This window comes from Vombatus ursinus, unplaced genomic scaffold (genome assembly GCF_900497805.2).
Source record: "Vombatus ursinus unplaced genomic scaffold, bare-nosed wombat genome assembly UNPS02014773.1, whole genome shotgun sequence".
NCBI lineage: Eukaryota > Metazoa > Chordata > Mammalia > Diprotodontia > Vombatidae > Vombatus > Vombatus ursinus.
Window position 1 is genome coordinate 17,759,255 of NW_020954551.1, and position 27,864 is coordinate 17,787,118.

General features: G+C 38.5%; 1 protein-coding gene across 7 annotated transcripts in view; it reads right to left on the minus strand.

Moving 5' to 3' along the window:
• Window positions 1-27,864, minus strand: part of FOXP1 (forkhead box P1) — a 684,561-nt gene that overhangs the window by 175,228 nt on the left and 481,469 nt on the right. For all 7 annotated transcript variants that reach the window (XM_027864125.1, XM_027864120.1, XM_027864124.1 and 4 more), the window contains one exon: window positions 1,513-1,605. In XM_027864125.1, coding sequence (XP_027719926.1) covers window positions 1,513-1,605 — 93 coding nt within the window. The remainder of the gene's footprint in view (window positions 1-1,512; window positions 1,606-27,864) is intronic.

A 27,864-nucleotide genomic window follows, 5' to 3' on the forward strand; every position in this document is an offset into this window, starting at 1 on the left:
CTATCTATCTATCTATCTATCTATCTATCTATCTATCTATCTATCTACCTATCCATCTATGCATCTATCTATTATCTTTCTTTTTCCTTAGATGCTATCAGCTGAAATAGATATTTTAAACACCTAATGCTTACCAAATCATGGGCATTGGGATGACTTTCCAAAAGCTATCTTCTCTTAACAGATTAGTGCAAATAAAGAATCCTCTGAAGCAGTCACATTATTTGAATTCTCACTGTGCATTTCCATTGGGTTGGAATTTTACATAATTACAACTTCAAATAGTGTGATTTTGAATACATGTGACCACTTAAGGGAATTTTATAATCTCACTAATCAGGATCTAGTTGTAATAACTTTTTTTCCCTAAAGAAATCCAAGTAAAAGTTCTTATTTACCTCTAAATATTTTTTTTGGCCCTGAATTGCAGTTACAGGGAAAATTTGGTCTACTTCTGTGTGCAAATAATTCTTGGCTTCATAAAATTAACCTTTAAAAACATCCAAGGCATCCAGCAATGGACAACAGGTATTAATTATAGCCAAGCCATATTGGTAATGTATCGTAAAGGCACTATGTCCTCTTCTGTGATCCTCATCCATATAGCAATGATGATCTTTCCTTGTTTGTCTAACAAGAACAGAAGGATTCTAGAGGGGTGTGGGAGGAAAAACCCTGGCCTTGGAAGCTGAAAACCCAGGGTCAAGTGTCAGCTCCAAAACTTACTAAGCATGTGGCCATGAACATGTCATTGAATGTCTTAGAGTCTCAGTTTCTAGTTCTGTAAAATAAGCACAATTACCCTAGCCCTGCCCACACCTCATAGGTTTGTTATTAGGATGCTTTAGAAATGACCAAGTGCTATGACTATTATGTGACTAGACCCATGATTTCATGTGTATATGTAATTCCCAGGTGAGGAAACTCTCTCTAACAAGGAAAGTAAGTACCTTCTTTGCAACTTTGTGGTGCTAAAGAATTGCCCAGAGCATTGAGAGGTTAAGTAACTTGCTCAGAGCCATACAGCCAGCACATGTCCAAGGAAGAACCTTAAATCCAGATCCTCCAGGCATCAAGGTTAGCTCTACCCAATACTACACACTGGCCTCATTACTGTTAACAAAAATAATGATCAAATCTGCAAAACAGTAAGTGAGCTCTTCTTTCTTGATGCCCACCACTTCCTAATGCTTGCTTAAAACCAGAAACATCTATTGAACCTTTCCTTCACGCACCAGAAGTCCTTTTAGATTGTATGGATGATAAAGTATTGTCCCAAGAAGAAAGCTTAACATGCTAGGACAGCCATAACTTCATTGATTTTGGGGAAAAATACTAAGAGAAATTTGACCGCAGAATTTCTTCCATAACTGGAAGATCATCACACCATGGCTGTTGGCATTTTTCATCTGCAGTTGATGACAAATGATAAGAAAACATCAAGTGTCTTACATTCGATGCCCAGCCTATGACAGAGTGCTCAGGGTCCCTGCCTCTCCCTCTTTTTTTTACCTGAAGGGCTGGCTGTTTGTCATTCCTCTTGGGGGACTTTAATCCACTAACTTGTTGCTGTTGTAGAAGAAGCTGTCTTGCCACCTGAAGAGCCTGGAAAGAAAGAAGGAAGGAAAACTTTGGCTTAGCACAGCACTCTGGGATGCTATTTCCCCAAATTCCTGTAAGCCGGCCTCAAGAGTGGATCCCGATTTTGCCATGACAAGGAATAGGTTGTAGCACATAAGACTTCTTCCTAAAACGACTTGATCCCTTTTCCAGATTTCGTTGAGTTTGGGCCAACCTGTCAGAGTTTAAAAGGCACAAAAATCCATTTACTCAGATCTTTCCTGTAATCTACTGTGTAATAATAATAATGATAATAACTAGTAGTGCTTTAAGATTTGCAAAGCACTTCCACGTGGTATTTCCTTTGATCCTCACAACAACACTGAGTGGTAGGTGCTATCATTAATCTCATTTTGCAGATGAGGGAAGTCAAATGACTCATCTAGGATCACAAAACCAGTAAGTGAATGAGGCAAGGAATTCAATGAAGGTCTTCCAGTCTGCCTAGGTCTTTACTACTTTTGCCTTACTCAGGCAATATTGCCAGGAGATGCCAGGAGAAAGTGAGAGAAAGAAAATAATTAACTAGTTTCATGGACTGGAGACTATTTCCTTTATTATTATATCCTTCTATTTAGGTGAATCAAAATGTTTCACCTTCCTTGAATTGTCATTTAGAGTTGGAATATAAATAAATGACATTCCTTTGAGCCAGCCCATTCTGACTGAGATGACTTTGTGGTCTGGGGACAGAAACAGATGTATCACAGCAGAAAAGATGTGGGTAGCCTATAGAAAATGGGGAAGCAATGAATGTATAGCTAGTTATTTTCTTTTCCTTGCCATCTTTGGAAAGGGAATGATGCTAAATGATTATTTCAAAAGTTGAGTATTTATGCTGCTTTCAGCTGCAAGTCAAGCTATTGAACGTTGGAAAGGTAGGACACAGTGAAGAACTAACTATGTTAGCAATAGGACAGATCTGAATCTACTCAACAGAGATGCTGAAATAAGCGAATAGAAATGGGAATATTCATGAAACACCTATCAAGTCTAGACTTCCAAAGTGTCAATCAAGGGCTTGCCCAGATACGTGTGGATGTCCCCCAGCATATCTAAAACAAAGATTCCTAATAAGAAATGGTGATTTTTTTTTTGAAGAACACATGGGAAGAGTCAGAAATACCTCTATGATAATCAAGGTTGTGACATTAGAAACAGAGAATGGAAGTTCACAAATGATTCTGACTGCAATTCACTTGAAAGGATAGTATTTTCTGAGTCAAATCATCCAAGAGTCAAGAAATTATACCTAGAGGAAGAAAAAAACTCACAACAGGGCTATGATCTCATTGATGCACATTTTCTCTCCAAAGATGTTGAGGCAGACAATAACTCATCCATGCCACATTCTCCATATTCTCCTGTAAATTCACAACAGGATATCTAGCCAACTGACTGCCTTCTTCCTTTGCTTTCTCTTGACATCATGAGGAAATTACTGGAGAACATAGAGTGTGGTTGTCCCTCTCATGTGTCATGTGACCAGTCCATCCTCTTTTTAGATTATATATTTATTTCATGACTTATTCTTTTCCTACATAATGCCCTCTCCCCACCCCAAGAGGAGCATAAAGTGCAAAGTAACTCCATTAAGAATAGAGAAGGATTTGTGCCTATAGAATACCAAACCAAACCACCAGTTGACTTGGTAAATTCAATGGGAAAAAATTGGTTCAATCAGCTCATTCACTGACCCAGCAGACCAGTACATATGCTTGGATGCTTGTCTGAACTGGCCAGTCATTTGACTTTAAAAAGTTACAATGATAGATGCTGCCACTATGTTAGTGAATGGTGTTATACACTTGAGAAAATGTGTAACTCTGCTTATTCTGAAGATATTTGTACATTATTTGGTGTGCAACATCTTGAGGCTATCAGAGGTGTGAAAAGGCTATAAGAAGAGATATAGCTAGAATAGTGAGAATGCTTCATGATCCACATGTACTTAGCCCAGAGAAAGGGAAAAGACATGTATGAAGTGGTCAGAAGGAATTGTGCCCAGCTTGAGGGACCTGATGATGTGGGGCCAACAAGAAATAAGCCTTCTAAGCTATGGCCAGGATCTTCAGCTAGGCCTTGTTATTGGAGTGCTAAAGCCAAGAACATTTTAAGGTCTGGTATAAGGTTCAAGTAGAGACTTCCTTTTGGAAAAATAGGAAAGGAAAGGGAGAGAGAAAAAGACCAGAATGGTGAACAAGGAAAAAGATTACGGGAAGGAACTCTCACCCACTCAGCCACCCCCCCCACCAACCCTTGTCCCATGAAGGCTTACTGCCGACTGCACTCACCACAACCAGCCCTTCAGATGGAATGGACAGTCTAGCTCGGCTGTGAAGAAAGAAACATGTTGGAGAGTGTCTGCCTGCAAGAGCCTAAAGAAAAAGGCTGTCTGAGAGGGACATCTGGAAGCCGGGACGCCTGGGAGAGTTGCCTGAGACTCAAGCCTGCTGTCTCACTGGAGGATTCACCATAACTGGACTTAGGGTTTCCTTGTCTCCTTGGAGACGTTCAGTACATGCGTAGGTGTAAAAGTGGGCAGACTGAAGATTTCATTTATATCATATAAGAAAAATAGTCCCTTTGCAAGGTGCCTGCAGGAGCAAAAGCCTTTGTTGCTACTCTATATGTATCCTGAGCTATTTATCTTGAAGGGTTGACGACTTTTTCATGTAAGAAAAGAAGTGTTATAAATTTCAAGCATGAAATTTAGAATTCTCAGATCGATAAACTGAGTCTGGCTACTAGTTAGAAAGGAAAGAAGTGATTGTAGGTGACAGTATTTAGGTGGATCAAAGTAATGTTTATAGGACAAGAGAAAACAAAAAGTTCAGTATATTTGCAATTCTCTGGTATAATAGGAAAAGCCTCATCTTGGGATCAGAAAATCTCACTCCAAGTCCTGACTTTCATTCCTGCTTTCTGCTTGATTCTGGGCTAAACCATTTCATTTTTCTGAGTCTCAGTTTCCTCACCTGTAAAACAAAGTTATGAATTCTGTCCTAGACTTATGAAGTGTAAGGACTTCTTACACATTAGAATACTACAGAAATGTATTATATTCAAATTCAAACAATATTGGCCCATGTAAAAAGAGTTCACTACATGCACCAAAAGAAATGTTCCCTTTCTAGTTAGCAAGCTTGCAATCTTTTCTTTCTTCAATTATTGTACAATGCTGAATGTGACTTGGTATGTGTCACAAATACATTCATGGTCAATGGAGCTCCACTGTTCATATGTGGTGGTGTTCTCCACTCAAATTTCTTAACTAAAGGAGGACATAAAATTAAAATTAAAACAAACATTTCTTTAGTGCTTATTTTATATATATATATATATATGTATATATGTATATATGTGTGTGTGTGTGTGTGTGTCTGTGTGTGTGTGTGTGTGACTATCAAGGTAAAAGTTGAGGTGCTAAAGTGAAAAGGGCATAGGATTGGGATGGAGGACCTAGGTTTGAAGCTCAAAGCATGGTTCTAGTCATTTATGATCTCGGGGGCTCAATTTCCTCATCTACAAAATGAAGGGGTTAAGGGTAGGGAACCTGTGGCCTCAAAACCTACTAGACTGAATGACCTCTACTGGTCCCTTCTAGTACAATGCCTAGCATATAATAGGTGCTATGTAAATGCTTATTCCCTTCCTCCTTTTCCAGTGCTAAAACTAAGAGATTAACAATGACATATTCTGTTCTTGTTGTTTGAAGGGGAAATAGTCCATCATTGGTGCATTTAAAAAAAAATACACAGAAGAAAACAGAAGGGAAATTCAGAAGGAAACAAAGATAAGCAGGATAGCTTTGAAACTAACACTGAATGTATTATATACTAAAAAAAAGCTATATTTATGTGATTTCACATATAATCCTCTTTTTCTGATCTACTCTAGATAAGGAAATTTTGTTATTGTGGTCTTTGTTAAATTCAGAATTTAAAAACATAATTGAAATGAGAATAAGAATTCAATTCAGTTTAAAAAATACATATTAAGCACTTGCTGAAACAGAAATAGTGAGAGTGGAGGCAAGAACAATAATATGACCAAGCGCTAATGAGGCCCAGCCCTGACTTGTAGCACAGAAAGGAGGAAGAGAGGAAGGAAACAAGCATTACTGAACACTTGCTCTGTACCAAACACCATGTTAAGCACTGCAGATTAAAATTTTAAGCAAAAAGAAGATGGCCTATGTCTACTATGACCTCAAGGAGCTGAAATTCTACCATGGGAAGACAACACACTAAGGAAGCTGGAAGGGTTTGGGGAGAGTATGAAGGTATCCAAAAGAGAAGAATGATGTTGAAATCCAGAACGAGAGAAACCAGGCCAGAAGGAAAACAGAGGCAGAACAAACTGGGTCCCTTTTACAAAATGGAGGCTCTGAGAGGAATTCACCAAGGCGAGAAAGGTAGGGTGGCAGGCCTTGTGTAGGTATATTCCAGGCCTGGTGCAAAGGCATCAGGGGTGGTGGGATGGTCCTGGGTGAGAAGGCCCCAGGCACTGGGGGAAGCTGCAAGATCGGAGTGTAGTAGAAGAATGATTCTGAAGTCCAGAAAGTCAGGACGGGGTCAAGAGGTGAATAAATGCAATAAGATTAGAGAGAAGGGGAAATAAACGTGAAAGACATTGGAGAGTATTGAAGAGGTTGAAACAACAGAGCTCTGTATGGATAGAAGGGATGAAAGAGAAGGAAGAGTGAAAAGCAACCACAAAGTTCTAAGCATGAAAGACTGAGTGAACTGCAGTAATAGTGACTAAAACAGTAAAGGCCAAAAGAAGAGCCACATCGGGTGAAAAGACCATAAGCTAAATTTTAGACATGTCCTAGAGAGACATCGAGGAAGAGAGGTCTTTTCGACAATTGAAGATGAAAGTGTGCAGCTACAGATAGCTCAAGGCTGAAGCTACACATCAATGAGCATAAGATCCTATATGTCAAATAATAAGCCATATTATCATGTAGCTTAGCTAATCATCATAACATTCCAATCACATCTCTCCCGATTAGAATATTGGCTCAGACAAAGTTTAAAGAACTTAGAAGAACTAGGACAATTCTGGTCAAATAAATGAAGACAGAACCAGATAATCACATTTAATCTAATAAGCACTTATTAAGTATCTGTGAAGATACGAAGACAAAGGGAGGAAATAAAGAGTCCCTGCCTTGAGGAAGCTAACAATCAATCCAAGAATTCTCAAGCTGGAAGGAACCTTAAAAATCCTTCATTTTATAGAGAGGGAAACTGAAGTCCAGAGAGGCTAAGATAATTGCTCATAGTCACACAATGAATTACTAGACTGAAGAAAACAGACTCTGAGTCTCTTTACTACTTGGCTAATTATCTCTTCATTACAGGTTGACAAAGTTCATCAACAAAATAACTATATCACTAAGAATAGTTGCTGTACTAAAGATGTATAAAAACAGAATTACCTAAAATTGTTCTGAGATCCTGGGATTGACAAATTCAGAATGAGTAGCATTAGTGTAAAGCACTACTCCCATCAATAAATCATCCAGGTCCACTGATAAACTTCTTCCTGGAGCAGAAGTACCTTAGGTGGCTCAACAGGCAAAAATGCCACAAGGACAAATGTATGTGAATTACAGAATCTAATCTAAAGAAATGTACAACCAACCAACCAGTCACTTGGGAGCATGGGAGAGTGAAAACAGCACTGGACTTCTCTTCAGAAGACCTGAGATGGAGGCCTAGCTATGCCATTTACTAGCTCTATGATGTTCTGAACATTGTTTAACTGCTGTAAGCCACAATTTCTTCATTTAACGTGCTGATATAAAGCACTGTTGTCAGGATGAATTGAGGAAAAAAAGTAATGGAAGTATTTTGTAAACTGTTGAGTACTGTGTAAAATATGAAAGCAGTATATGAAATCACCTTCGATTTTTAGTAAGAGTTATAAAGCTACCAGTTAATTTTCAGCAAACATACCATACAGATAGAATTTGGAGTTGGAAAGAACCTTGGTGGCTATCAATTTCAACCCATACTTAAAAGGAATCCCCATTATAACAAACAGAACAGGTGGACATCCAGTCCCTGTTTGAAGACTTTCAATGATGAGGAAGCCACCACTTGCAGAAGCCCTTGAGAATCACTGTGGTCAACAGGGTGATAGGATCACAGATCCAGAAAAGGCTTCAGAAGCCCTCTAGTATACTCCCCTCATTTTACAGATGAGGAAACCAAAGTCTGGGGTGGTTAGGTCACTCGAGTAATATTAAAGATGGGATTTGAACACAGGTTCTCTGATTTGAGAGCTAGTGATCTTTCTGCTGTGCCAGGTGGTAAAATGCTATTCCTTTACTTTTTTCCAAGGCATATATTGCTGTACTTTAAAAAAAAAAAAAAAGACCATAAATCCTTTCATGTCCAATGAAGCTAAACTTAAAGAAAGGAGTAGAAAATAAAAGGTCAACTTTATTAAAAGATTACAACCTTCAGAGTGGGAAGAGGCCCATTTAGTGTAGTCCCATTACTCTAAAGATGATAAAACAGAGGCACAGAGAGGTTAAATGTCTTGTCTAAGGTCACACAGGAAGCAAAAGAACTAGGATACAGTGCATGTCCTCTGACTCCAAATCATTATTGTGATGAGCAGCATAGCACTTTGCACGACTACCTCCATTAAAAATAACAAGATATTTAGTTGTACCAAAAAGGCATGTTGTTTAGTGCATATTTCACATAAACCAACCCCTGACAATTTGGTTATTTACAAATTGTTGCATCTAAAATAAAAATTGAATTTACTGCATATTTCCTAGCTGTCTGGACCTGAAAATAGATGTTTCATATTTCCATCAGAGCCCCATGATCAAGCCTTTAAATGATCAATTCTACTATTTGGTTTCTGAGATACTTGGATTAAAGGCAAAATAAGTTCTTTCGAACCTAAAATTTTGATAGAACAGATACATTCCTTAATTTTCTAAGGGATGAGGAATACATATGTGTATATATTATATATATCATATTATGCAATAATATATATTATATATCATATTATACAGTAATTATAAAATGTTATATAATAGTATTATATACATGTTAATTATGTGCTTCCAACTTTGAAGACCTTTTACTTTCTTAGTGAAAAGTTTCTTGGACTGGACTGATCCAACACTTCATTTACAAGAGATGTGCCAAATATTTGGCTCACGATGCTAGTGAGGAGACCTAAGGGAATCAAGCAATCTTATTTATTTTCCTAAAGGTCTTCAGAATCATGGTAAACACTTAAATTACTAGAATTTTTTTACTTATTACCCTATAACAATCCATTAGACATATTTCATTCATTCATTCATTCATGAAATATTTATTATGGCTTTAATAGGTATGATGTACTCTTCTTGGCATTAGAGAAGATACAAAAATAATTAAGATACTATCCCTACTCATATGCACCTTGTTAAGATCTTTTTTTCTCAACTTCTATTTAAAATGATGGGCGTTAGCAAAATAGTAGGTAATTGATAGTTCAGACTCTAAAAATTAAATATATTCAGTGCTCATGGCTAGGTCATACCGATAAGTTAAAAATGACAGTACTGACAAAACTGATTTACAGATTTGTTATCATAACAATCAAACTACCAAAAGGATATCTTACATAGCTAGACAAAATTCATTTGAAAAGATCTGGAAGAAAGATAATGAAAAAATCAAGTAGGAATGTAAGAGAACTATATCTTCCAGACTTTATACTATGTTATAAAACAACAATCACCAAAAAAAAAAATTGGTACTAGTTAAACAAAGACAAAGTAGAATGAATAAATGAGCAAGGAACAGAAATAATTGAATACAATTATTCAGTATTTTATATACATAAATTATCTAAGAAACAATTCTCTATGTGACAACAATTGAGAAAACTGGAAAGCAGTCTGGCAGAAATTAGTTTTAGAACAGTATCTTCTACCATATACTATAATCAACTCAGACAAATATGTTATCTGAATATTAAAATTCTTACTATAAAACAATTAGAAGAGAGTCGGATTAGGTACCTTTTGCAGCTATGCCTACGGGGTAAATTCTTAACCAAAGGATAGAGGCAATTACAAATGATAAAACAGATAATTTCAATTACATGAAACAGGATAAAATTGAATGAACAAATTTAATTAAAGTAGGATAAGAAGGGAAGTGGTTGACTAGGTAAGAAATATTTTAATATTCGAATGTATAGCAGGTCCCTTATTATTAGAAAGTTGAGAGAAATGGTTCTTACAAGTCTGCCCTGGTAGTTGTCACATTTTCAGAATAAAGGCAAGTCTGAGTCATTCACCCTTCCTCTAATTTCTTTTTTCAGAGGCTCTACCCAGCTCTCAAGATCAAACCTGCTTCTAATATAATCCCAAAGGCTAATCAACGGTCACTGTATATATGGGGGTAGGAAGAAAAGCTAGTAAAAAAAGGGGAGGGGAGATAGGAAACTAAATAGTAGAGGAGTCTCATGCTCTCCTGTATTTCTCATACTCTTCATCAAGTCTATCTGGTCTACCTTTAAAAAAAAAAAGAAAAAGAAAAAAAAAACTAATTTATTGAAGTTGGTTCAACCCCAGCAACCAGCTACCATCATAACATCAGCACTTATCACTGAACATGATTTGACAATCTCTCTGTAGAAAGATCCAGCACTGAGTTAGCACAGAAACTCTGTCACCCTTTTTCTTTAAACGCAGCAATCACTCCAGTTCTGAACTGAAAAGGAAAAGCTCTGAGGATCAGAATTTAAAACAAAACAAAACAAAACAAACAAACAACAAAAAAAAACTAACTCAGAGAACTGGGTAAACACTTAAAGAGAAATTGGAGTAATTCACCTACCAAAAGTCAGGTAGCCCTCTGACTTTATTCTGAATGAAAACAAACCAGTATAAATTCTCACCAGTAAACTTCTTTGGAATAGCAGGCCAGTAGAACATCAAGCTGAACTGATCAACTCTGTCTAGGTGATTGTGGTCTATTAAATAGACAGACATCCCAGCACGTGGACACAAATGCCCCCAATGTCTATAAAACTGGTATACATATAAAGCAGCAGGAACACACTCTCCTTATGAAATTCCAAGATATATCAATTCTGATTTGTAAAGGTCAACCAGATACATAAGGGGGCATTTCATCTCTTTGATCCATCCAATTCTTTTTTTTTTTTTTTTGGCTAGGCAATGGGGTTAAGTGACTTGCCCAGGGTCACATAGCCAGTAAGTGTTACGTATCTGAAGTCACATTTGAACTCAGGTCCTCCTGAATCCAGGGCCAGTGCTCTATCCACTGCACCACCTAGCTGCCCCTTCCCATCCAATTCTTGATCCACTTTCAGAGACTGCCAATGAGAATGTCAACAGGCGCCCCTGGTAGGAGACTGTCCCATTCACTTTGCTTAGTCCACAAAGCAGCCAAAAGACAACAAAACCTTTAGGTCAATAGGAATATTGGATTTGAACTGGTGACTGAGAAGAGAACAGCTCTATGCACTACCATAAGTCTTTCAAGTTTTGACAGATAGCTGAAGAAAATGTCCTACATTTTAGGGGCATTCAATATTAACTTACCTTTCGGGAAGGTATTTCATGTAAGGATCCCAAAACAGCTCTCAGTCTTTTTAAGCTTTTAAATATAGTATAGTATCTACACAGATAAGTTGATAAATTGGATAATTTTACATTCCTCTCCCCCCATCCATTAACATCAATGTAATGTTAAGACTTAAAATTGAAATCAAAGGGACAGCAAACAGAAAAGTTAAATTCCTCATTGTCATGGCTATCCTTTGCATATGACAACTTCTCTGGTGGTAAGTGCTTTCCTGGGTGTGTGGGTGTAGTTGAGAGAACAATGCCTGATAAGAATTATTTCTATGAAAATGCTAAAATGCTTCACTGGATTCTTCATGCTCCAATATAATGAATATACTTATTCTTAATGGATCTAGCTCTGGTTCTGGGTTTTACACATCTAGGATACAAAAGGAAAGTTTTCCCCTTAACACTTTAATTGCCTATCATTGATAAGATAGTTATTCACATTCTCTCCTTTTATTACTTTTAAATGGAATATAACTACAAAAGCATGAGCATGGATGGATTCTCATGGAAGAATGTAAGCTCCTTGAAAGTAGGGACAGATTATTTTTGTCTATATCCACAGAACTGAGCACAGTGCCAGGCACGTGGCAGGTATATAATGAATGATCATTGAATTGGACTGGAGAGGTGTTCAGATAATTTTCAAGTATTTTTTTGGTTTTTAGGGTGCTCCCTGCTTATGTGGAAAAAAACAAAAGAGGAAAAAAAACTTTTTTCCCCAAAATGAACACCAGTACTGAGGAGGACAGAACTGTGCAACTGTGCTCAGGCACTGTGCCATGATTTGTAAGCCCCCACAACTGGGGCCAGATTCTCATCCAATCCAAAAGCTAAAAGAATCCATCCATAAGGATATCAGAAACCCACAGCCAATTGTAATTATTCGGCTATGTGTATCACCCCAAAATGAAACCTAGGGGCCCATCAAGGGTCAAGTAGATTCTTTAACTACTTGAGATGACGGGGAGTCTTCTGAGACAAGCAGAAAAGACTTTGCTAATACACACACATACATGCACCCATATGTACACATATATTTTTGTAAGTCTATTAGAAAGATAATAGACAGGAAATTTCATGAGAAGAAAGACAACTCCATGTCTTGCAAAATCAACTGAAATAGGTTTAATTGCTGTAAATAGGCAGGAAGTCTGTTTGAAGTCTCTTACAAAGGGTGGAGGGTGAGGTGGGGGTGGAGACTCCCACCATTCTGAGGAGTCACAGTGCCCCATAATACCATGTTGGGGCACTGCTTCACTGCTCACTAATGGAGCAAGTGCCAGACGCTGAATCACCAACACCAATTCCTGAACTACCAGAGTTTTTTTTGGCGCTAATCCATCCAAGTACTGACCATGCCTCAGCCTGTTTAGCTTATGAGATTTGACAAGATCATGGTCTGGGGTGCTATGGCTGCAGGCCACATTAGCATTGCATTGAAACACAATTCAAGTTTATTATAAAATGTATAAAATATCGAGTTGGAGAGGTGGGGTCCAAATCTTGGTTTTGTTCCATGTTCAAGACGAGTGCTTATTAAAAAACAGAATCAATCCAACTCTTTCCAGGTTCACTGCATGACACATATGCCAAATAAGGGAGGTCAGTCTAAGGAGATGTCAAAAGTTCTCTCAACCCACTGTTGTCTGCAGCTGCCCTTTGGCCCAGGAGGCCATGCAATAGACTTGATTATGAATAAAGCAGATTCACTTTTTTTATGCCACAAAATAAGAGCCTTACTATTTTTAAAAAAATATGTAAGCTATCTGAATACATTTCTGAAATAATGGAGGATTTCCACGGTCTCACTGGTTATTCTGAGAGGAGTTATTATTCCAACAGATCCACAGACAGGGTCATTTTTAATTATTTACTTTCCACATGTCCTCATTCTGGATGCCCAGTATGACGCTAAGTCAAGAACACTGGGCTGGGCTCAGCTCTAGAAGATGATGATGATGATGATGATGATGATGATGATGATGATGATGATGATGATGATGATGATGATGATGATGTCAATAACATTTATATAGCATTTCAAAGTGTGCAAAGCCCTTTACAAATATTGTCTCATTTGAGCCTCACAACAACCCTGGGAAGTGGGTTCTATAATTATCTTCATTTTTACAATTCAGGAAATTGAGGCAAACAGAAGTTAAGTGACTTGTCCAGGGGTACATGACTAATAAGTGTCTGAGGCAGGATTTGAACTCACGTCTTCATGACACCAAGTCTAATGCTTTATTCACTGTCCTTCCTAAATGAATGAAGGAAAACCAAAGCCCTAATTTCCTCACTGCTCAATGACTTTGGGAAAGTAACTTCCAATTTTGGAGTCAGGCAAGAGCAGACTCCTATCTCACCTCTGACACTCTTCGTATGACCATGCACTTCTTCTGTAAATCAAGGTGGAAACCACGGATAGTACTTGCCTCACAGACTCCTTATGAAGATCAAAATAAGGAAGCCTTTGTAATGGGCTTTTGGAAACTCTGAAGTCCTGTTGAAACAATAGTAACAACAAAACCTCTGGCATTTCAAGCCTTTCCCAACACGACCCTTTCCTACTTTTCTAGTCTTTTCACACTTGATTCTCCCACTCCATGCTCTCTAGAATCATGCTATATTGTTCTTGAGGTTCCTCATATATGACATTATGTCTCATGATTGTGCATTTTCATTGGCTGTTTCTCACCTGGGGATGCTCTGTCGCGTCAACTCCATGTCTTGGCTTCCTTCAAATCTCATCTTAAACTCCTCTTTCTGCATGAGGCAACCTCCTTCCCCCTACCCCAAGACCCTTCCCCTTTAAGATCACCTTCCATTCACACTATATACATATGAAGTATGCACAGAGTTGTTTGTATGTTGTCAACCCCATTAAGATGAGTGCTCATTAAGGGAGGGGCACTGTTTTTGCCTTTCCTTGTATCCCAGACACTTAACACAGTGACTGGAACATCCTAAGTGCTTAATGAATACTTGACTGATTAAATAACACCTGCTATTATTATATGCTATGTATTCTGAGAGAAAACAATAACAAAACGGTTTATAATCATGAAAAGCTACATAAATAGTATCCTGTTTGGTCCTCACAACAACCCTGGTAGATGAGGAGTGCATATATAGTTATTTCTACTTTACAGATGAAGAAATTCAGGCTCAGAGGTTTCAAGTCATTCATCTAAGGTCACAAGGCTACTAAGTGGGGGAGATATGAGTAGAATCTAAGTTTTCTGACTCTAAATCCTGGGATCTTTTTTCACTTTATTTTTATAACTGTGTGGAGGATGGAGTTGAAATGCGTGGGGCTCAAACCCCATTTAGAAGGCTAATGCAAAAATCTAGGTGAGAGGTAATAAGGTCCCAGGGAGAGAAAGGTGTCTATAAAGCATTGTGGAATCACACTACTCCTAAATGCAGTATTTTGTCCAGTAAAATCAGTCCACTCATTTTCTCCAAAACTCAACATACTCAATGCTGTCTCTGTGCTGGTAATCAAAATTGATCTTGCCTCAAATTTTCTTTACTCATGATTCGAGGCCCACCATTTAAGTACAGACCTTTTCCCGCATACCCAAGCACCCAGGATATTTTTTTCCCCATTCTGAACTATTGTGTTTCTTTTTTATAAAGTTAGATTTTATGTAGAACTAACTTGTCATCTTCTTGGGTAAAGGCCTTCCAGTCATCTCTCTTGGCCGTGACAGCACCTGTACTCAGTACAAAAAGGCACAGAAACCCCCAAGCCCTTCAAAGATGGAAGTTCCTGAAGAATCCTCTATTGGGCTTCAAGGCCGTGTTGACTTGACATTTTCTTTGCTCTTTCCATGTCTTAATGGCATTGGTCTGGACAGTCCTAACCTCACTGTAACCCATAATTCTCTCAGTATTTTTTGATTTACCTGAGGATATTCATTATCTAGCTATTAATATTCATTCTTCCTCTCAGGGGGGCTTAATTTTTCACCTCATATTCTAAACTCCCACTTGAGCCTGGTCTCATTAATGGCCATGTGGTCTCCATGAAGAGTGTCATGATTCCTTTTTAGAGTCTGTTTATTTCACACCAGCTTCTTCCAATTTTCAGAAACAAATTTGTCATCTCTTTTGGTTTCAAAGCTGACATTTGCTAGGTGTGATGGCACATGGCTGACCTGCTTAGAGGATTGAGGGGAGGGAGGAATAAGGCTGTTGCTTCACTTGAGTTTTTGGGGCAAAACAGGGGTGGGGCAAACTGACCCAGGTTGGAAAAAGAACATGTCAAAGCTTCCTTGCCAATCAATAGTGTGGTTGGGCCCACGAATGGCCCTTACACTTCCAGTCTGGATGAGATAGGGAGCAACAAAACATCTGATACCCTTGGTTGGACCATACTCTAAATTCCTATTTCTACCTCAGCTCTGGCTCATCTACAAAGCAGAAACAAAATAAGCTAGCCGTTCCCCATAAAGTGGTGCTTTGCATACTCTGAGCACTTTGATAAAGCCATTACACACCCTTTAAAAGAATTCTTTTCTTCCCAGAACTCCTTCACTATCATTATTAATTAACCAATTTACATTAAAAAAAGCTGCTATTATGTGACTGGCCCCAAGTTAAACACTGGGGATACTAAACTAGGCAATAGTCTCTGCCCTCTAGGAGCTTACCATCTAAAGAGGGAGACAACATGGAAACAAATATATACAAAAAAAGCTATAAATGGGATAGATAGAAAATAATTAACAGAGAGAAGGCTATTCAGAGGGGTTGGAAAAAGTGGAAGATGGGATTTTATTTGGGACTTGAAGGAAGCCAGGGAAGCCAATAGATAGAGATGAAGAAGGAGAATATGCCAAGCCTGGGAGACAGCCAGAGGAAATATTTGAAAACAAGAGATGGAGTGTCTTGTTCATGGAACCAGGAGGCTTTGTCATTGGTGGGTAGGTAAGGTGTAAGAAGACTGGAAATGGAGGTGGCAGCAATGTGATGGAGGGCTTTCAATAACATACAGAGGATTTTGTATTTGATCCTGGGGGCAATAGAGAGCCACTGGGGTTTATTGAGTAGAGGAGTGATATGACTGGACCTGCATTTTAGGAAAATCACTTTATAGTAGCTGAATGAAGGATAGAATGGAGGGGAGAGAGACTTGAGGGAGGCAGACCCACCAACAGATTATTACAATAATCCAGGCATGAAAGGATGAGAATACCATTTGTTAACATTTAGTGTTATTATGTAATATGAGATGGAGCATGGCATAATGATATACAGCCAACCTCAAAGCTAGGAAGCCTTGGGTTCAAGCCCCACCTGTAAAACATAATGGTTGTATGATCCTGAGCAAGTCATCTAACTTCTCAGTGTCTCAAGAAATCATTTAAGACTTAAAGTTACCATGTAGGTATTGGAAAAGGGAGTTTCCTTACATAGGAGTTCCCTTTAATCAATGAAATTTAAAATCTACAACACAGTACTGTGAGGATCAAAGAGGAAATAAAAAAAAAGTTGTTATTTTAGTCACGTTTGACTCTCTGTGACCCCATTTGGGGTTTTCTTGGCAAAGATACTGGAGTGGTTTGTCATTTGCTTCTCTAGCTCACTTGACAGATGAGGAAACAGAGGCAAACAGGGCTAAGTGACTTGCCCAAGGTCACAAAGCCAATAAGTGATTGAGGCTGGATTTGAACTCAGGGAAGAGTCTTCCTGACTTCGCTGTGCCACCTAACTGCCCTGGAAGACTCATCTTCAGGAATTCAAACTCAGTCTCACTTTCTGGCTGTGTGACCCAGGCAAGTCACTTAACCTTGTTTGCCTCAGTTTCCTCATCTGTCAAATGAGCTAGAGAAGGAAATGACAAACCACTCCAGTATCTTTGCTAAGAAAACCCCAAATGGGGTCATGAAGAGTCAGAAATTACTGAATAACAATAACACAATTTGGACAAAAATAGTCCCTGTCCTCAAGGAGTTTATAGTCTAATTTGTGTACATATTTTTTTCTTACATTAGATTATAAGATCCTTGAGAAAAAGGAATATGTCACATTGCTCTTTCTACCCTATTCCCCCCAAAGTGGCACTGTACACTGGTCAGAGCAGGTAGTTAATAAATAAATGCAGTAGTGGGGTTGTTTGTTGACTGAACTGTTGAGGTCAAAGAGTGATCAAGATAATATACATAACGTAACAACATAAATGAAAACATTAAATGGCATCTGAACTAAGATGAATTGCAGTGATAAAACTTGGTCCTAGAGCACACCCATCCTTTCCATAGAAAGGTGGGAGACTAAGTGTGTGGAACGCAGCTTTCGCAGTCCATTGTACTTAATCGTTCCTCTTCGTTACAAGGGAAAGCTCAATGAGGGGTAGGGGGGACAGAAAACAATACTGGAAAATGTCATATGTTAAAAAGGCATCAACAATACAAATAACAATAATAGCATCAATGACTGAAATGGGAAGGGAAGTCATGAAAATGGCATGACAGGTCACTGGCAAAAGATATTACATAAAGTATTATCAATGAGTGAAAACTTAATGATCAATGCAGATTATGCAAGGAAATGGTGGAAACTGCCCCATAATACCACAGACTGCAAAAATATAGTACCTATCATGAATACCTAGAAAGACAAGCTCAGGTGGCAAGAATCACCAGAATCTCACTATTCTTCATCAACAAACTGGTAAAAAATCTTCATATTACAGAACCCAAAACAGCCTGGAGAATCCCAGAGGTAATCTGTACTGGAGCCTGCCCATTCCCACGGACAAAGTTGATAGACACAATCTCCCTGGCATATAACATTGATTCATAAAAAAAAAAAAATTAAGAATCGAGTTTTTAACAGATGTCATCATCCCAAAGATACATCATCTTCAAATTATGGGCAATGAAAAGCTCAAAATGCAGAACGCTAAGGGAATAAACCCAAACTATGTGAAAACAGGATGAAAGACATCTCATCTCGGCTACTTGAAGGTATCCCAAAGATGCTTTGCCAGAGCCTACACAGGATGAGACTATATCCCAATATGTTTACTCAATGACAAAAGGCAGACATTTTAACTACATTAAACATAGAAGAATAAAGGATAGTGACTTGTTTCAGGACTATTTCTATCTGAACAGAAGATGGAAAGAATGGGTATGATGACTGATGATGAAGATGATGATGATGATGATGGTGATGATTACAGTAAGCAAGGTCATGTTACCACCTGATATTTCCCCAAGATCTTTTTGATATACAACCAACCTCCCCATATAACCTATCCACCAACCACCATGGTCCTGTTTAGTAGTCATTCCAGTACCTACCAAAACAGTTTTATTACATCAAAATTACTTCTTACATACAGTAATAAGAAAATTTTTTTACTCAAAAAAGTCATTTTCTCACAATTATTTACTTGGAACTTCATATTGTTATTTATCTTTTATGTATGTATGTATCCTGAAAGAAATTATATTTTTTAAGGGTACAGACTATGGCCTTCCTACATCTCCCTTTATCTCTAGCACCTCCTAGTCCCAGGACTCTAAGAGTAGTAGGCACTTGATTAATGTTAGCTGTTGATGACTCTTTAAAACAAAACAAAAATTTAACCACTTCTGTGCCTGACATAAAATACGAAGCTTGGCTGAGACTACTGCATCTTCATTCATAGAAATGTAGGGTTTTGAAGATATATAAGAAAGACTACCTTGTTACTTAAGGCAAGTGTCTGTGCCAACATATGAGGATGCCTCTATTTGATCATGCAAGCAAGCATTATGATAGGTCAGAGGCAAAGATTGCCCTTACATATCTCAAAGAGTATCTTTCTGTTAAAATTTCTGTCCCGGGTGAGGATTGCAGAGCTTCCAAAATCATTAGAGCTGACCAAAAATGCGAAAGTATTCCGTAGTAGGTAATGTAGATCTCTGACAACAGACGTCGACTTCAAGTGGAGGATAGGCTCGAAGAACATTAGAGATCCATACTTCTGCTAGGGGTCAGACTACATGACCTCTGAGTTCACCTGTGACTTGCTGATCTTTATTTTATGAGCTGCAATCCAACCGGACTTCCACGGGTCAGGGTTGGATAAGAAAATTCATAGATGCATAGGATTATAGAAACATAGGTGTAATGCTGGCAGATGCCTCAGAGGCCATCTGTACAACCCCCTTATTGTACCACTCAAGAACCCCAAGGAATTTTCCAGGTTTGCCCAAGGTCACCCAGACAGCAAATGTGAGATACAGGATTTGAACAAAGGTTCTCTGACTACAGAGTAAGGATGACACAAGCACCCCACAACCTCCCTCATTCATTGAGGGGGCCTTTTCTCAAATCTCCACTTCCCTCTAAACTAACTCATGTTAATTCCTTGACTGGATTTGATGACTGATGCAACAAACATAAAACCATAGGCGGTAGAGGCTACTTCATATGTGAAAGAATGCATAGAGGCTGGATTTGCAGCCAGGTGAAGCTGGATTTAGGCAAATAGGTGGTGCAGTGGATAGAGTTCCAGGCCCAGTGTCAGGAAGATCTGAGTTCAAATCTGGTCTCAGACACATACTACCCTCAGCAAGTCATTTAACCCAGTTTGACTCAGTTCCTCACCCGTAAAATGGGGACACACTGGAAAAGGAAATGGCAAACCACTCCCATATCTTTGCCAAGAAAAGCTCATGAACAAAGTCCATGGAGTCACGTAGAGTTGGACACGAATGACTGAATGACAAAAGCTGGATTTAAATCCCCTCTCACTTGAACTTTATTAAACACTTACTACATGCTTTGCACTAAGGCAATGGGGATACAGAAAAAGATGAAATAATCACCGCCTTCAAGGAACTTATGTAGGGAAGGGGACAGGAAGGGAAGGACAGCATGCACTCGGATAAGTAAATGCAAAATGAAAACAAAGGAATTTTCAGGGGTTGGGGTTGTTATTCAGTCATTTTTCAGTTGTGTCTTACTCTTTGTGACCCCATTTGGGGTTTTCTTGGCCAAGATACTGTAAGGGTTTGCCATTTTCCTCTCCATCTCACTTGACAGATGAGGAAACTGAGGCAAACAGGAGTGACTTGTCCAGGATTACACAGCCAGTAAATGTCTGAGGCTAGATTTGGATCTGAACTCAGATCTTCCTGACTCCAGGCCCAGCACTCTATCTACTGTGCCACCTAGCTGCCTCAGGGTTTGGGAAGGGAAGCATTAAAAACTGACATTGACCAGTTGAGGGTCCTAAATAACTTAACCTCTCTGAGCCTCAGTTTTCTCATTTATAAAATGGTGATAATACTAATAGCACCAATTTTACTGATTTGTTTTTAGCCAACTAGGTAATATATGTAAAGTGTCTTAGAAACTATAAATTTTAGTTATGATTATGATAAATGTTACTGTTAATAATGATTTCATTCATCTCATCTTTTGCACTGGAGTTCAGATAAAAATAGTCCTGGGATAGGCTACTATTCTACTCTTTCTATTTTTATATTTTATATTTAGAGTATTGTACAGGCAAATAAAATAAATGTCTGTTGTAATCAAATAAAGGTATCACCATCATTATCATCCTCATCATGATTACTTCACAACAAGAAAGATTTTGAACAGTTTTCTTCCTTATGTATTGCCTTGAGGATGGGCCTTATATTACAGACACATGTGTAGATTATACACAAACTGATTCAAGCCAATCTGCATATCCCTGGGAGGCCCTTTTACATTGTTTTTTAAGGGTGACACAGAATATAAAAATAGGAAAGGAGATGGGATTGCTCTCCTCAGAAATCAGAATGATTACTTTACCAATTCTACAAAACTTCTATAGATTGGAGGGACCAGTAGTGACTAATATACGCGAATCAATGGAGCATTTCACTGGTAGGGTTAAAGACTGATTTACCTGGAAAATGAAAGTAGGAGAGAACTCTGGAAGAGGAGAGGTCTTTATTTTTGGAGACACTGACCTTGGAAGAATTATAGCAGGTCAAATCCTCAGGAAGAATCACATTTTATTTTTTTTTCTACCCTATTTCTATATTCTTTCCATATACACATGTGCACACAAATTTAATAATATCAAAATCAACTAAAATCATAAAAACTTCAACAAACTTTTTATTTATTTCTATGTTACTTCTAAGGAGAACCAAATGCTACTTAATTTTTTTTCACCAAGCATGATAAATTTAGGGTGACACCAAAGTCATTTTGGGATTGACAAATAACTAATTTATGCCTTCCATTTGTGACAGTTCAAATCTTTCTTTTAAGTTCTATTTGTGTGTGTGTGTGTGTGTGTGTGTGTGTGTGTGTGTGTGTGTGTTTCAAATACGCAACTTTTAATTACTCCTACTGTTAGTGGATAGGGCCCTGGACTACAAGTAAAGGAAGACCCAAATGCAAATTCTGACTTAGACATTTCCAAGTTCTGTGACCAGGGAAAAGTCACTCAATGCTTTGGTTTCCTCATCTGTGAAATTAGGGGGTTAGATGTAATAGTTGCTAATGTCTATCCCAGTTCTACATGTATGATCATATTACCTTACATATGCAATGAATAGTAAGGATTGCTCACTCTTCTTTGGTAGCAAACCAATCTTACGTCTATGTCCTAAATTACTAGCCTCATATCAATTTAAAAAACAGGATCATAAGATAACAGATCTGGTGCTGGAAAGGGTCTCAAGGTCATCTAGTCCAACCCTCTTATTATACATGGGAGGAAATTAAGTACCAGAGGGGTGAAGTCAATTGCTAGAGGTCAAAGAGTTAGTAAATAGTAGGGCTGGAATTTGAACTCAGGTTGGGGGATTCTAGCTTCAGCTTTCTTTCCATAGCACCATGTTTTAGAGCTTGACATGATTTCTAAGGTCCCTTAGTCCAATCCTTTTATGTTGCAGATGAGGAAACTGAGTCTCAGAGGTGAAGTGACTTCCTTAAGGTCAAACAGATAGGAAGTAGGAGTGTCAGGATATGAATCCCAGTCTTTTGGCTCTAGAGGGATCTTTTTCCCCCCCATAAAACCTTCCTTTCTCCCAGTTCAGGAGCTATCTGAACAGCAAAACAAAACAAAAACAAAACAAAACCCGCCCTATTTTGTGAAAATACTAAAAATTGTGCTTGCCCCAATCATGCTCAAGACTTACTTACTACTTCCCCCAAAGAAGCTTATCTCTGCTCCATTTTCCAATAGCACTGCCATGCTTTTAGATTGTTTTCCTGCTGTCCCAGGACAACCTCTTCTAATGGCATCCAATGTGATTCCAGTTTTCTAACTAGCCATTAAGGTCTATACACATCCGGAAATTGTAAATAATTTTAGCAGGATATATTTCCCACCTCAAAAATGGGATAATATTCATAGCCTACCTATGCCCCAAGGGCATTCAAGGCTTAATGAGTTAATGTTTGTAAGGTACTTTGATTTCCTCAGACAAAGGGCCCTATATAAGTACAAAGTATTATCATCATCATCATCATCATCCAACCAAACTACTGAACCTTTGGAGAGGTACCCAACATAACAACAAAGGCCCTGAAGAAAAACTACATTTTTCATCCGCAGATTTTTTGTAGGTCAAGAAGCTTCCTTAACATGTTTCAGGGAACTTTTGGTAAAGGCTGACTGTCTGTGTGAGAGAATACCATGCAAAATTTACACTGTTCCCTTATATAGGCAACGAAAGGGAATTCCTGGGCACGTATTGTAAATTCACATTCCAAAACACTACAGGCAAAACCCGCTCAGAGGTCTACACATTCACCTGTAAAGCTGGGGGATCTACTTCTGAGGGTGGCACTTTGGGTAATCAATCTCATTACTTTGTAGCTGTTCCTCGTACAGAACTCCCCTGGCAGGACACCACAAGGTATCCATCCTCTTGACAAGGAAGAAAAAAAAGGCCAAAGGGCCTGTGTGTATATTTTCATTATGGATATGTGTATATACATACCTATACACAATACATGATATGAAAAAGTCGAATTTTGGTTGGGCTGATGGTGGGGTTTTGCTGCTATTGATTCTTAAACCTACACTCGTGGTTAAAAGCCTTATTTTCATCCTCAGGAGAACAAATGAGCTCTACTTCAGATAATAATAGCCTGAAAGGTACACTAGGATGTCACTTAGCATCGTGGACAGGAGAGCTAATGTGCCTGAAGAAAGAAGAATGCCTTGTGAGAGACAAAGAGACACTGAACAAGGCAATTTCCACTAACACAGGTCCTATGCACAAACTCTGTATAGTGTGGCATGAAATGCAGCTCCTATAAACACCATATAGTGCAAAGAAGGAAAAAAGCCACATTCTCATTATACTATCAATTTTTTTTTATCAGAATCTGTTCTTTGCCAAAATGCCAATGGATACTATTATTAAATAACCCTTTACAAAAGGATAAACTGAGGCACAGGTACATTTTACATATATTAAGTAGCCTTTTAAAAAGGCTACACTGAGGCATAGATACACACACAAACACATGTGTGTATGTATATGTGTGTGTGTACATACATATGTGTATATCTCAAATACATGTATATAATAGATCTAGAAAAGCCACATAATTCAACCAGGAATCCATGGGAAAGGTCTACTGTCAATGGATCTAAGATAATGGATTGGTTCCCAGCGAGAAACCTTATGAGTTTTTAAAAGATTAAAAAAAGTCCCTGAACCTAAAGAGTTAACTCACTTGCTTTTTAAAAAAATAGTCCCATATAATTTCCTTTTATCATAAAACAATGCATTTATTATTTTCTGTATATCTGTTAAAGGGCATGGCCTTCTGAGTGGAAAACAAAACAGAGCTCAGTCACATGTTTATTTGCTTCAGCTACTCCCTTTCCCTTCTGATAAATAATCAAACATGCCATCCAGAAAAAACAAACCCAGCGAGCTGGGAAATTTGATGGTCATCAAATAGACTGAGATACCAAGAAAGGCAGCCCACTGTTCCCACAGTGAGTTTTGTGCCCCACACCTACACTACCATCTGAGTAAATACCTTCAGTCACTCTTTCCATTTTCCCCATGCAATTACTCCTACTGTTAAACAAATTGTCCTTAAGGTACTTGCAAACACCATTTTTTCCCCTTACAAAGTAGAACAACTTATGAACATTTAAAAAGTCAGCCTAGAAAAATGTAGGTATGTGTGTACATACACATATACATGTATGTATCATATATGTAAATACAAACATATATGTATAGAAAAATTTATATAGATGTAAAAAGTTTTTATTGTACTTGAGACTTGAGGTTTGGGTAACTATACTGCTTGATTTCCCTGCTTATTCTAAGAGATTATGCTACCTTGTAGCATAATATTTTAAGGGCATTAAGTTTGGGTAGGGATAGAAAAGCTTTACAACAGTTCTCTCCAGATCAAGATGATAATCTTTCCATGTCTCCTCTACTCTCTGACCAGTGAACAGTTAGCAGAAATAATAACTTTACGTATGTTTTACTTGAGGGTTTTTTTTTCCATGGGGGGGGGGCAGGAGGGAGAGGTCTAAGATTAAATGAAACAGTAAGGATCAAGAAAATGATTCTTAACTATTTGTTGCTAATCTCTTCATTTCAATAGGACAAAAAATAGCAGTTCCATCTGCTCATTTGTTACAGGGCAAAGCTTTCCCATGTTAAGTCCACTTGTCTTTACCTGCCATGCCAATTATTAACAATGAAACATTTGAAAAGAATCCTGTAACATGAAAGTTAACAACCATCACAGAAAGTAAGCATGGCTTTTCCTTCCCTTTTGCCGAAGCCTCCGTTTAAACAATAGTAATATGAATGAGATAATGGCTATGCTTGTTTCAGCACTCTGATTTTTATTGGCATGAAATTGGTACAAATATTATCAAGACTAGTTCACAAATGATGACGGTGCCATGATGCAAACATCAGGGAAGGACGGTTTTACAGTTAAAGATCCTACAATCTCACTACCCCCTAACTGAGCCCCCACCCTCATCAATTGTTACATTCACTTTTTTACTTGTGACAATACAAAAGAAGCCCATAAAACACCACACACACACACTCACACACACACTCTCTCTCTCTCTCACACACACACAAACACACACACACACACACGGCTCTCATCTAAAAATTCGGATCTGAAATAAATGTTAGTGAGAACAAACAACTGCTTATTTAACTGATACTCCAGAGTCATTGGAAAGCAACAGTGAACTGAACAGGAGTTAGAAAGAGGTAGTTTTCTTTTCAATTTTGTAAAATGCCTTTGATGGCACAGGAAAAAAAAAAGCAGTAAACAAACTGAATCATCTCATTTTGCTCTGAAAGCTGTAAAGAAAGGAAACCTTCCTTCCCCCCCCTCCAAAGAATACATTCACAGAGAAAGATAGCAAGTTTCAAAGTTTAACCAAACGCCCAGCGTTCCCTTTTCTCTGAACACTTACAGAGAAAATGAAGACTTTGACGGGGTGAGCTCTGACTGTCGTTAGATTTCCGTCTTCTTGCTGTAGATGTGTTCTGGCTGTTTCTGTGAAGCGGGGGTTGGAGAATGGTAAAAAGATGTTTGAATAAACAGGAAGTGCCGGGCTGCTGGAGCACACACTGAAGTGAAAACACCCTGGAACATTGCCCTTTCTAGCCAACAAGAGGCTTGCCTCCACAGTAGCAATGCCTTCGAAATGACAAAGAAACCACAAGAATCCCTCAAGTAATTCTCCTCTTTCAAAGTTGAAAGAGTCGTTGGAGCTGGCAGGTAATTTCAAAGTGGCATCGAGCACTTAAAGAAATCTATTAATTCTAATTCGGCACATATCTAAATCACTTCAGGTCTACAAGCAGCAACATACCTAACCAATTATGCCTTAACTGGACCCACAGACAATCAGCAGCCAAATGGTACATACAGCTCACTTCCACAGACAAATACACATCTTCTGAGTCTCAGGGAACCTGCGTCCCCAAACATTTCTGTCACCGTGTCTACACACGAAAAGTGGGATTTCTTTAATTTTTTTTTGAGATGCTGCAGAGTTTGGTGGCTTTGTATCCCATGAGCTAAAGAACACATGCATCTCTCTGCATTTTGGGTAGATACATTTGCTCTTCCATCTGATCTTTTTTTTTTTAAATCCTTTCTGATTTTTCCTTCTAGTCAGCAAACCAAAGTATCTATTTATCTTGAGGTGACTGGTTCCCTGACTTGGGCCCTGCTTTCCCCACCCCAAACTAATTATTAAAGTCCTATCTTCTGTCACATGGGTGGTGACATGCTCGAGACACTAGAAAAAACTAGCACAGGCTCAGTGAGGCAGCTCATAAGAATATGAACAGTCGACCAGCCATAGTCAAGGGAGGTTGGGGGTGGGGGGGGAGACAACCAGGATTCCTGTAGAAAATGTACTGCTGTTGTGGTAACTATCGTGTGGCTGCCACTGAAGGGACTGATTTGTTATTTAGCATGGAGTCTTGGACTGTCTGTCATTCTGGGTGCTAATGCTCTGCTAAAATAACTCATTGGGAGCTGTCAGTGGGATGTTTACACAGGCCCCAATCTTTTCTTCATAGAAGGAAATTTTTTTACTGGAATTCATCTTCTTTTGATCTCACATTCAAAGCAACAGCAGCTTGATAGACATTCAAGTCTGAAAGCAAATCCAGACGCTGAAGATAAACCGCCAGAGTATGACAGGCAGGAGCATCTAAAGCTTATAAAAATGAAGAGAACAGCATGTCGTCTGAGTATTACAATAGCAGAAATCAAGAGACATATTAGGTGGAACTGATCAGCCACAAAAACAGTTCAAAAGGCAGATCATAGAAACAGAAGACTAGGCGAGGGGAAAAATAGGAAATATCTGCTTTACAGAGGAGGCATCCCCTTCATTCCGAGTACCACAAGGTTTCCGCTCCAGCATGTAAACTTGGGGGGAAGGTGGGGAGGAGGAAAAGGAGGAGGAGAAGGAGATCCAATGTAAATGTTCCTCTCAAACTCAGCTCTTCCAATTATAAGCAATTCAATTAATTTGTTAACAACCCCATTCCAATCAAGTGTTTCCAAGAAAATGAGAGGGTAGTGCCTTACCTTGCTTAGCACCCCCCAAGACTGCAATTTACTACCATCACCTGTCTCTGCTAGTTTTAATGAAGTATCCAAAGGAATAACACTCAGGGCACTATGGGAAAGAGGCATTCAGGAAAAACAGCATTTCTCATCCTGAGGTCTCTAAGAGTGGTTTTAGACTGTAGGTGAGGGAGGAGAGGAGAACCAATTCTCTACGATGGCTAGTTATTAGATGGACACTAAAGCTCTATCTCTCCCTCAAAAATAGACAGCACCAGCTCATGAGATGATTTTAGTCCCACTGATCTGCACCCAACATCCAGGAGTTTGTTTGTTTGTTTGTTTGTTTGTTTTTAGCTGACTGGAGTAATTTGTAAACAAATAATCACAAAAACTTTCTAAGAGAATGCATACATTTTTCATTTAAAAATAAGCCTCTTATTTTAATTAAAGTCAGTACATACAATGAAAAAGTAATTCTCAAACAATTTTGTACTTAGAGCTGTTTGTTAACAAACACGGAATGCAGAGGCAGTGTTAAGGTGAAA